The 12,409-nt window shown below is 44.0% G+C and overlaps 1 protein-coding gene across 1 annotated transcript; it reads left to right on the forward strand.

The window, feature by feature from the left end:
* Window positions 1-4,351: 4,351 nt before the first annotated feature.
* LOC104510034 (T-lymphoma invasion and metastasis-inducing protein 2-like) lies at window positions 4,352-11,886 on the forward strand (the record flags this gene model as incomplete). Its single annotated transcript, XM_010152163.1, has 2 exons — window positions 4,352-5,548; window positions 11,451-11,886. Coding segments are annotated over exons 1-2 (1,633 nt in total), but the record flags the coding sequence as incomplete, so codon positions are not given.
* Between the last annotated feature and the right edge of the window lie 523 nt (window positions 11,887-12,409).

Raw genomic sequence — 12,409 nt, forward strand, 5'->3', positions numbered from 1 at the left:
GAAGATCAGACCGCAGTCTCTTGCCTTTCTGTAATTGCTATATGGCCACTGTCCAACGCTGACTGTGGTTGCAGAGCATTCTCTCTGCTTTACAGCTCTCTGCTCCCCTCCCGTCAGTCTGGAGCTTGCCATTTTCTGACCTGTAGTTTTCGAGACTCAGCCTGGATAGTGTGACTGTACTGGAAGCAGATGGCCGGCAGTAGCAAAATCATGTTTGGTGTGTGTTCCCGCTGTAGCAGATGAGACCAGCGCAGGAGCCTGTCGCCCTGGGCTCAGATCTCCTGCAAATCCATAATATAAAACTTCTTTGTCGCGTCTCATAAGCAAATCTAGTACCAGGATATTATTGTTACGGTTCGGTTGTGCTTGGAATATGGTTAGTGAGGCAAGCTTTGTAAATCTTTATTTTGAGAGATTAAGACTGGGGAGAAAGGCACCCATACAGTGGCAGAGCACTACGTACGTGTGCTCACCTTAGGATTAAGGACCCCCTCTGGCATTTATAAAGCAGTCCAGCTGCGTTGGTATTAATGAGGGAATATAGGTGTCAGGCGCTTCTCTGGAGCTTGTGTGTTTGTTTTTTGGAGCCAAAAATGTCTAGGGGAGCTTTCTGTGGAGAAGCCTCAAGGTGGGGAAATACGTATTTAGCTCTGGGGTTATGATTTGCGTTAATTATTGGGTGTGGTGGGATGGTGGGGTTCCTGGATTAGTATGTTTGCATAGCTGTGTTTTTTGAATGTGTCAAGGGGAACCAGGGTGAAGATTAAAACCTTCTTTTTTAGGGAATGTGGGTATAATTGAAAGCAAATAAACTCTTAATAGTCATCTTCAGGCGCAGTGAGCTGCTTTCTAAATATACTGATTATAATTGCAGAATATATTAATAGAAACTGGTTTTGCTCACAAGAAGTATTCATCCCTCTGCAAAGGAAGAGAGAAAAGCACGTTGTCTTCTGCGGCAGTAGGTTGCTGTGAGAAATACGGGGGGAAGCTGAACCCTGTCCCCTGCACTGTAACTTCCAGTGCTTCCACAGCAATAGTGTAAAATGGGTGAGTGTTTGGAGCAGCCAGAGCTTGTCCACGACCGCCCCCCTGCCCTGCTGTCTTTGGGCACAAGCTGACTTGCTCTGCGCCACCCCCCACCTCCCCCAGTTGTAATTAGCAGAAAGAAAAATCTCTCCACACAAGTGTGAGGCAAGAGAAAGGCATCCCAGCTGATTTTCAGGGCAGTGGTCTTTGTGTAGCCTCGCAGATGCCCCGCGTGGTTATCGCAGCATGCACGGATGTGTAGCCTTGGACAAATGCATGGCTTTCTGGACGGCTGGGATGCTGAGAAAAATCCCTCAGGGCTATTTCTATGGGATTTATTGACTGTTCTGTTGTACTGCTGACTGATTCCTGCACAGACTGAGAGACTGTTTTGTAGACATTGTATCCCAAGATATATTTATTCGTTCACCCATTATGTGACCTGTGTATTGGATCAGACACGTACAATGGACCCTGGTAGCAGCAGCTCGAGCCTTGACGAATTCAGTGTCTATCTTCAGAGGTTCATGACAGCAGCTTGCTCCCTATCTACTCTGTTAAAAGGATTACCTAACCATTGCACAATCACTATGGAGACCAGATGGTCTTTTTGCCTGTTTCTTTAGACAAATTGGGTTCACTGTTCCCTTATGAATAGATATAAGCCCTTCAAAGCCCCCTTGTTGAATGTACTTTCTGCTCCCAGATGAAGAATTCTGAATGTAAACTCATTGCTTGTTTGTGGTCTGCGCCTCCGGGTCGGGGAAGGCAGTTTTGCTGGGGGTTTGCAGTTTGTTCAGCCTCTTGCAGCTTAGGAAGTTTGTGTGTTGCCTTCTGTTTAGCTTGAATGGGAAGTCTTTTGTTCAATCCATGTTGCATATGACTTTTTAAAAACTGTTTACGTAAATGGGTGCAATTAGCACCATAGGCAAATCAGACCTGCAAGGCTGTCCTAAATAGCGACCTTCCAAATTGTTAATGTGTAAGATGAAATTTCTGTGGTTTGTCTTTTTAACAAATATCTTTGTGATAAGAGCCATGAATTTATAAGTCTGTAGCATCTCTAGCATGATCCAAAAGGATATATCTCTTCTAAGGCATTCATTCGCTAACCTTTTTCTAGGCTTGCCGTTGAGACTGTTTTTAGTGCTTGTTTGCAACCTTTGGTTTTTGGTAAGGTTAGCAAAATACCTAGATTACCAGTGAATTCCTTTAAATACCTTCAAGGTTCTTACACAGTAAATGGCCACAAAAAGAGTCAAAAAGAGCAAAACTCTGCATGTTCAACCTAAGTAGTTTTTAAAATGAGAATTACGAACAGTAGTCACTGACTTTATGCAGAAAATAAATTTTTTGGGGGGAGCCAGCATATAAAGAATGATTTCTAGCTAAAACATATATTCCAATACTGAACCTGAGATCTTGCACAGCTTCTTTTCTACTGAATGTCTCGCTGCCTAAACGGCTGGCTTGTCCTGTGAGATTCAGCTTCTGTCCTTCTGTTTTGAGTTGCAGCCTTTGTGTGCCAAGTGAAGAGCTGATACATTCAGATGGTCAGGAAGAACTTGGGTCTTGTTCCCTTTGGGTGTGTGCAGTGCTTTGGTGCTGCCTTGTCGTTGTTTTACTGGCAGATTAACTTAAAATCAGAACGAACCTAAAGAGGGAGGTTGTTGGGCAGTTGATGCAGTGAATTGCGTGGTGGCCTTTCACTGCAAGGGTCGTAGTTGGAATCCAGGCATGGGGAAGGATAAATAGATGTTGCGGGACATTGCTCTGCTCAGTTTGGTCCACATGGTAATGGATCACTGCACAATCCTGCCAGCTCTAATTGGTCTTTCAGAAAGAAAACTGGAGGAGGCTCAAAGTTTGCCCTAACTTGTGAGTGAGAAGGATAGAATTAGAAAGTAAAACACTTACCCAAACAGTGATTCAGTCGTATTAATTCAGTGTCAGTGTATGTGTATAAAAATGTATGTCTGAAGTCCACTCCCTTAATGTCTCAGACGTCTCTTCTCCATTTGTAACTTATGTCTGATTTTTTTCTTCTGCTATTCACTTTGATTACAGCTGGAGTAAAGTGTAAGTTCTATTTGATGGAGAGCCCTTTTTTGTCTTTTTGGTGTTTTCTAGGAAGACTGCGTGCAACTTCATCCTGGTTTTGGCAAGTGTAGAGGCTGGCCACAAAGACGATGCAGAGCGTGCTAACTGCTAACAGTGCCTGTGCTTAAGAGTGATCCTACAGGTTTGCTCTTCGTTTTATACTGTGCTTTTAATTAAAAAGTGTTAAGGGCTATAGGGATGGTAAAATATATACAAACTCCAGAAGATAAGATTCTGCTTTTACAATGCAGATTTTTGATTCATTAACATTTTGACAAAATTTTAATGAGGCTGCAGTGTGTTCTCCTAAGAGTGATCATCTGAGATCCGACGTGCAAAGAATAGTGCTCATGGAAAAAGCACTTTGATGTTGTTTCTGTAAATGACCAACGTGGAGATTCACTCCAAGTAAAACAAAAGAAGAGAGATATCTTTTTTACTTTGGGGTACACTTTATGTAGGTCCAGAATCTTGAGTTACCTCAGTGGGGCAATTTGACTGCTCCAGTGTGGGCTATTCACTGTGAATTCAGTAAAAAGCTAGAGTGTTTTACTAAATGAACTATCGAACTGCGCCGTGCTGAATGAACACAATGCCGTTTTGTGCTGTAATGGAAGATGAGGCTCTTCGCTAACCAAGTTATTTTTTGTTTGTGTTTATGGTTTTGGGATTTTTTCCTTTTCTCCTGGATTGACTCCATTTAAAAACAAAGTTGGGGTTTGCTGAGCAGTTTGTTGAGGCAACACTTGGTTGCACAGAAACCAGTCGAGCTGAAATTGAAGTGTGCTTGCCTCCTGGCAGAAGGGATTTTTCTGAAAGTACAGTTCACTTTACATCTAAGTTATGATTATCTTGCTGTCTCCCTTTCATTATGCCATTGTTCTTGGGAGCCAGAGATTTTGTAAGTTATAAGAAAAGGATGTTGCCAAGGGTGTGGGTGGAGAAAGGTGTTGACATGATTTCAATGGAGCCAGATTCCAGCTTTATAACAGAGGAGTAATGAACCATGCAGAGAATAGGCTTTCCTAGCCTGCCCCTAAAATAAGTTCAGTTATGAATTCAGTGTTGTAAATGGCTATTTAATGGCTTTTTTTGAAACAATTGCTTCGTATCGTTTTTTAAAAAGGCACTTTTCCTGTGTAGAGGGTAAAAATGGTCTGTTACTTTTCGCTTTGTCTTCTAGCCATTGTTTCTAATGAAACTCTTGTTAATTTAGTGGAAAATGGGGAATTCAGAAAGCCAATACAGTCTTCAGGGATCAAAAAATCATGCTGCTGCTACAGCTGGTGCCAAGCAGAAGCCTTGCTCTCTGAAAATTCGCAGTATTCATGCTAAAGATGAAAAGTCTTGCTCTGTGCACGGATGGGGACATATGAGTAGTGGCTCAAACTACAAATCGAGGTCCCTTGCCAGAAGCTGCCTGTCACACTTCAAGAGCAGTCAGCCTTATTCATCTAGACTCGGTGATACTGTGGTGAAGGTCTCTAAAGGTAGTGCCCATGCCAAACACAGGACAAACGCCGTGGGGGACTACTGCCAAGGAAATAATGCCGTGTTTTTGCCTGAGAACGGTTTCCACTATATTGGCCTTCAAGCTGGAAGTAATCATGCTGCTTCTCGAGAATGCAATGGGCACATTTTAAATTGCTATGGAAAGAATGAGAGTCTTGCATCAACCTCCCCATCAGAGGACAGGAGGAGTCCAAAAGTTCTCATTAAGACGCTGGGGAAGCTGGATGGTTGTTTGAGGGTCGAGTTTCACAATAGCAGCAATAGCAAGGTACCGACCGAGTTGTCCAGTGGACCGGTCCAGTTGCTGAGATACTCGCCTGCCTTGGAATCTAAGCCAAATAACCTGCTGGACGTCAGGAGAAACTCCAGCGCAGACTGTTCTTCAAGCCATCGTCTGTCACCTACTGATTCAAGGCTTCGATCGAGTAAAGGAAGCTCCCTCAGCTCTGAGTCTTCATGGTATGACTCTCTCTGGGGAAATGCTGGGGATATCAATGAGTTGGATGGTCCATATTTGACCAGGAGCACTCCAGATACAAGCATTCATGCCAGTTTCCCAGCAAGTGACAACAATAAGTCCTTCAACCAAAGTTCATCTCTTTCCTCACTCCGAGATCTCTATAAGGATACAAATTTGGAAAGCACTCCTCCACCTGTGATCAGACTGTCTGATGAGTATATCGACACTCATGGTAGCCTAAGCAATCGTGTCTCATTTGCCTCAGACATCGATGTTCCCTCCAGGGTAGAGCAAGGAAGCCCTGCACATTACTCTTCCTACACACTCCCATGCAGAAAGTCCAAGCCGCTCAGTGAGGATGCATCCAAGAAGGATACGTTAAAAAACCGAATGCGACGCATCAGTGACTGGACAGGAAGTCTCTCAAGGAAGAAGAGGAAGCTGCAGGTATGTACAAACCGCAGCCTAAGTGCTTGAAAGTTGGTTTGTAAATTCCTCTTATAAACATAGTGATTGCATCATGTTTGTCTTTCTTACAGGGTATTTACTTGCTAATCTCATTTAGTAATTTGTGGAATTCTGAGAAGTATTGCATCCCTGGATCTGTCTGAAATGTCAAAGCCAAAAGAGAGACTTGTTTGTGCGTGCAAATTTTCCCTTCATATTGTCACCTTCTTAGCTAACCTCCATTTTCTGCAGCCTAATCTCTCAGCAAATTAGCTTTTGAAATCATTGCATTACTTAAAAAGTGACTTGGAGTTTTTAAGTCTTCTCTTCAACTATGAAAATATAACCTAGGTATCATGTGTTATGCTATGAATCAGCATACATTATCTAAAGAGTGTGGAAGAAGCAGTAGAAGGAGGAAGTTATAAATATCTTTACGGGTATTCCCTATTTGTATTATTGTCTTTGCCGCTCACTTTGGTTTCATTGTCGGTCCATCTCTAGCAAGGCGAGCAACTGTAGAGTATCAACCGGAGCTGCGGCTCTGCCTCCTTCTCTGAAGGCATTGCTGGGAGCACCTTCCTCCTTCCTGTTGTGTCAGCTTAGTTCACCAGATGCGAGAGCTTGAGTTGCCATCTGGCTCACTGGGGATGGTGGTGTGAAGAAGGGGATGGGAGGAGGACAAGAGGGAGGGAAAGGGTGTTTCTTTAGAAGAATTTAAGGCTAATCCCATTAATAGGAATTTAGGATGCCTGTGGTCAGGAAAATTCTTGTCTCTAGCTGTAGGCCCCAGAACTGGCTCTTTAAATGCCAGACCGTGCCTGGACTTCTGCACGTGAGTTCGCAGGCTGAGATAGAGGACAGAGACTGGTTTTGGTTTTTATTTGGATGTTTTTTTCAATCTTCCCTAGTGTTTCTCATACAGGTATAGTCACTGTGTTTCAGTAAATGGAAGATCTGCTTCCTTTCAGCAACACTGGGGTGCTGACCATTTCAGAATTGAGTGAGAGGGAAGGGAACACCTACTTCTGCAACTTAGGCAGCAGCTAAGTGGTAGGTCATAACATGCGTTATGTGGCATGTAGTGCAGACGCTGTCTCCCGTGCTGGAGATTCAGTCAGGTGTCGTGCTTAGCAGGCATCTGTCATTGCAATGTAAAACCCTGAGGGACCCTTAGGCTCAGAAATTTGGTCAGCGTAAGGTTTGCCAGTGGAAATCCTAGGAAAGTGCAGGTTTGCCAGTGTAAATCCTAGACAAGTGCTGAAGAACTGGGAAAATGAAAGTGAAAGCTGTTTATTTGGATCACTTCTTTTGAGTTTTGGTGCTCATGTATTTTATCAGATACTGTCTTTTCACCTTCTTGCTCATCTGTGAAAGAGAAGGCAGAAAAACTGGGATGAGCGAAGAGCCTCAGCGCTTTGTGCCAGGATTCTTCACTGGTTTCAACATCTGTAGCTGTTCTGGATTTTACAGCCAGGCTTTACATATGATCACTGCATCCCAGACCTTTGCCATGTATTACTTATGACATTTTCAGAATGGTATTTGTGGTGCACAATTCATAGCTGTTTTGAATTCAGTGTGCAGTGAACTGACTTCAGACACAGCAAGGAAATTTGGCTGGCGAGATTACATCAAGCTTGAATCTGACTCTGGTAGAAGGAAATCAGCCCTAGCTCCAAAAATGGCGATTTCTTAGAAAAAGGCATAGGAAATAGTTAGTCATTGATTTTTATCAGACAAGAATCCAGCAACGGGAAGGATAAGAGGGGGTAGCAAATGCTTTATGATTTTGACTTCCTCATGAGGCTTGGTCAGCTCCTTTCCACCCTGCACGCTTTGAGTAACCTGCCATCTCTTCTGGGGGTTGCCGTGTTGTAGTTCGGTAACGGTTATACTCTCACCAGGTCCTGTGGCTTAAAGATGCACAAGTACCGTGCACGGTTATGATCTGTCAGATGGTTAGTCCCTGTCTGTAGGACTGTTCATCGCGGCGATTGTAGCCTTCCTGCTTTGCTCTGAACAGCGTGTCCCTTCCTCAGTACGTTACTAATAACTGATTGTGAGTCACTTGGGCTGAACGTAGGTGAAAGCTGGAATGTTTCCCTTTAAGTAAGCCCAAGCACCAGTGCTGGCTGGTTGGATGTGTCCCTCCGGCTGCCCCAGCGGAAACAAGTCAGCCAAGCCTTCTGCTTCATGGGGGCGCGGGACCAGGAGGCACCGTCTTGGGATATTGAGGCCAGTCCCTTGCTTCTAGAAAGGCAGTGGAGTTTAATCCCCCTCGTGAACAAATTGCAGCTTAAAATCAGGTGGGTCTTTTCCCACCTTGAAGGCTGTTTCCAAGCCCTCTTACTCTGATGCCGCTAATTTTCAGAGTAAATGTAGTCCTGGCCAGTTTGTTCTGATGCCAGTATCATTCTCTACATTAGTTATCCTTCCCTATTATATTGATCTGTTACAGTTTATTTAAAGGGAGAAATGGTATCTTTTCTCAGCCTCCATTTGTGGGGCTATGCAGACTCCCTTTGGTCTCCTGTCTTAAGATAGGAAGCCTGTTTCCTTTTCATTCTGGCACCCTTCCTCTGCACCTGTTTTAAATCATCCATAAACAAATTTGGATATGGGATATTCCAGAGGAGCCCTCGGCTGTGCCCTGTCCAGCAACTTGGATGTTTCCTTATGTCTAACTTAATCTGATACTTGATCTGATATATCCTGGAACTGAGTTTGCCTTTCTAATAATGGTCTCATGCCAGGACTTGCAGTCAATCTCTGCCATGACCCAGCTTTTGTTGCACGAGCTTGTCCTACGTGTTCCCTTGATGCGTTGCTGATACCCTACTGCATGGCATGTCCTCGCTTAGTTTAGTCCTTGCTGGAATGGCATTTGGGAGGATGCTTATATTACAATACGCTATGTGTGAGCAACAAGGTATATGTGATGCACGTGAGACCTGTCGACAGAATTTAGGCAGACTTGTTGCACAGTCAGCCACTGCTAAAGGTGGTGGTGTAAACTCGGAGTGCAGTGGTGTAACATGGAGAAGATGAGCAAACGCCATGTAAGACGGAAATCTAGCCACCAGGAACAGCTGCTGTAGTTAGGTTTTTCAATGAAGTAAATAGCCTCTTTATGGGAATAATTTCTGAAATTTCCTGACTTTATAAGCCAGAGTCCTGAAGTGCGTTGTAAAGAGAATTTAAAAGAAAAGTACATTGAGACAACCTCTTTATTTGGCTTGAAAACTGCTATTAGATTCTACTTTCAACTTGGGTCCTAATGAATTTAGCAGGCTGTATTGTTTCCTGTGCTGTTCTTAACAGCTAATTATTACATACGTCACTTTGTCTAATTGTTATCTTAGCTAGCCACTTCATCTTTTGCATTATCTATAGCTATTTCAGTGTATATCTCGGACATTGAGAGATCAGCTTGAATACAGCTGAGCAGAAACAGTGGGAGTTTTCTATCACTGCTGGATGCAGCAGAGAGAATAAACAGAAAGATGACTGGAAACCAGCACCAGCAGCAATTCAGGTCAGGCCTTTTCAGAGGTGACCAGATACTGCTACAGTGACAGCCTCCCTGAGGACCAGCAGAGACTGTGTAACGCTGCCAATTCTGTTCTTCAAAGAAAAGTAAACTACAAGTGATGTTGTCATGGTGAAGTGTATATATTCATTTTGGATCCTGTGTCCATTTACTCTGCTCTGGTACTTCCTCATTTCTACCTTTTCTGTGTGCATTGAGAAAAGATAGCATGTGGTTAGTGGCTGTTCATGGACAGGTCGTATCCCACTCTTTTCATTAATGCTTATTCCAGTAGTGACCCTTCACAGCAGACACCTTCTTATGTATGCATCTTGTGTTGTTCTTACTAGGGCATTGGTGCTGAAAGCAATACATATTCTTAATAAACTGTACATTAACATTTTCTAGAGGATACTGGCAGTTCCTGGAGAATAGTCAAAGAATTAAAATACAAGATTTTGTCACACATGTACAGTGACGGTAATTAAAAAGAGGGTGGAGAAAGCTTCCAGTTTCCCACTGAACCGCAGATGTCTGGTGCAGTTGTACGTTCCATGTTGTACAGTTGCTTTGTGGGCATAAACATGTTATACGTTTGATTATTTCCCTCCTGTCCCTGATTTCCCTTCATCTACTGTATAAAAGCCCATACTGTTGATGTTTAGGGAGTCACTCTTGGAGAATGCTGACCAACAGTCTGCAGTAAGATTTGAGGAAGATGCTCCATTACCAGGGTAATTGGATCCTTGTTGCCAGACACAGTGATCTGAAAAGCCAGGCTCAAATCTCAGCGTACCATAAGAGAGTGTGAGTTTCAGTTAAAGTTGGCTTTTGCAAGGCCATGACCAGCAGTGTCCTGCTGCTTCAGAAGTGGCTTGTCTGGTGACGCCTGGGAGGGCGTGCGATCCCACTGTTGCTCTTGGCTGTGCGCTGGACGTCCTGATGCTATCAAAACACGGCACAGCTTTTCCGCTGCAGTTTTGAAGAGCATCAAGTAGGAAGCAAAGGAACAAAAAAGTAGTTGCTTTCAAAGTTGCTCGTGAGAGCAGCTCACAGGAGACCAAGGTTTATTTACTTTTTTCGTGTACAGAAGTATGAGCAAATAAATGCTTTTAGAGAGGCAGTCTAAACTTTAAAGTATAATAGCTTTATTATTACTGAGGGTAATAGCTTCACTTCTTGAGTTGTTTATAGCCATCTCTTCCCTCACACTTTTACTGCAAAAGGCAGTGGGTTTTGTGTGTTCTTAAATCTTGGTTGCTTTTAAATGGCATCAGCAACAGCTGAGTTGGGAAGGCAGTGAATGGCTTCTTACAATGAATGTTGTGGTTCTTGACAGTGAAGTTAGTCCAAGGAACTCTGTCTTGGGTAGTATGAAAATCCCTGCCCATTACTGGAGCCTGGGAGAGTTGGGAGCAGTCAGCACATTATTGGGAAAGGCTTAAGAAAGAAAAGGCCCAATCTGCCAACAAGGTCCCACGTTGACAAGCAGCGTCAAGAAATGGGCCTGTTGTTATCCATATCACAAGGCAAACTTGAAGTCATACCATCAGGCCTGAGTATTCCAAATAAAACTGGCCAGCCCTCTCAATACAAGGGATAAAGTTGCACAATGCAATTAGGGAGAAAGGCCTGTTGGTGCTTGATGAGAGAGTCAAGCTCTCGAGGGGTTTCCAGTAAGTCAGAAAATTGCACACCTCTGCAGTCTGGAGACTGGATTTGTGACAGTCAGCAAGCACGACTTTCTATTTTTAAAATCACATCTTCTGTTAGATTAGATTTTTGTCAATTGGTCAATACTAACAAGCTTAAAATATTCTCAACTTTTGACCTTTTTTGTGTTGGGTAAGCACAGTTTATATGACAGAAAGTGGAGGTAAAATCAGCCTAGCTGTGCTGAAGCTTAATGCAGTTGCCTCACACAAATGAGGCGTCACCAAATTATTGAAAACTGTGTAATAATAAACAAACTTGTTTTGACACTGTTGTTTCCACTTGTACTTCAACAGGCATGTAAGCAGTGGTGCCTGGGTTTCAGCTGGAGAATGTGGTTGTCATCAGTTTTCAGCCAGGAGAAGCCCCAGTAGTTACTAGCGAATTTAGAGGTCACCCACAGGTGTATGAGTTACCAAAGCTTGCAGACTTAGTGTTTAGGGTTTAATGGGGTTCTGCTGAGAAGACAGTGAGTGGTGGTACTGATGCCGTCAGTGACTGCAGAGGCAAAGCCTATGAGGTCATGGTGAGAAGAGGTGGCCCTTGATGAATGAACTGGCTGTGGCTAAACATGAAACAAATTTAAATGGCAAATGAGGTGTGTCTTTTCATCGTAGCCCTGGTGACTGATCGCTGACAAATTCCTTTTTTGCCCAGGAGCCAAAGTGTAAAGATGGGAGCGAATACTTTGACAGCAGAATGGACAACTTCACCACGGACACGCTGGCACCGTCGCAATTTTCTGCTTTGCTCTGGTCACCTGGCTCCAGCCACGTCCTGTCCCAGAGAAGTGAGTCCACCAACGCCATCAGCAGTGATGCCCTGAGGCAGAACATTTATGAAAACTTCATGCGGGAGCTGGAGATGAGCAGGACAAACCTGGAGACCACCGAAACCTCGTCGGAAACGGAGGACTCCAGCGGGGAGTCCCTCAGCTCCTTGGAGCAGCTGGACCTGTTGTACGAGAAAGAGCAAGGAGTGGTGCGCAAGGCGGGGTGGCTGTTCTTCAAACCCCTGGTAACCCTGCAGAAGGAGAAGAAGCTGGAGCTGGTCACACGGCGGAAGTGGAAGCAGTACTGGGTCACACTCAAAGGTAAAGCACCACTTTGCTCCTTCGGCTTGGCAGCAGCAGAGGTTTCCATTGTGTCTCGGCAACTTTTTGTGCATGCTGGTTTCTGTTAGCAGGTTTAGAGGGTTTGGAAATTCGTGCCTAACTTTACATGGTCTATTCACATGCTTAAAGTGGGGCGTGTGCCTAAGCAACCCACTGAGTCGCGGTGGTGCTCGTGTCTTAGGTGTTGCATGTGCAGCCTTGGGCTTCATGCCATAGAAGGAATTGTTTTGTCTGACTTCCCAGTTTCTGTATTCAACACAGAATTGGGGGGCTTAGAAGATGCTTTTGAATGGTTGGAGGTCAAAGACCCAATTGAACCAAAACTGAGAAAAATACAGAAGTTACACCTCTGTCTTGAGGGGAATCAAAATTTCAGGATCAGAAGTCCCTGGTACCCAATTCCCTGTCACAGGCACGCAGTTCCTTGGGCTCTGCTATGAGGTTTACTTAAATTTGGGGTAAGTTAATGTAAAAATGTTGAATTCATAGAATCACAGAATGG

Source organism: Eurypyga helias, unplaced genomic scaffold (assembly GCF_000690775.1).
Source record: "Eurypyga helias isolate BGI_N326 unplaced genomic scaffold, ASM69077v1 scaffold4755, whole genome shotgun sequence".
Taxonomy (NCBI): domain Eukaryota; kingdom Metazoa; phylum Chordata; class Aves; order Eurypygiformes; family Eurypygidae; genus Eurypyga; species Eurypyga helias.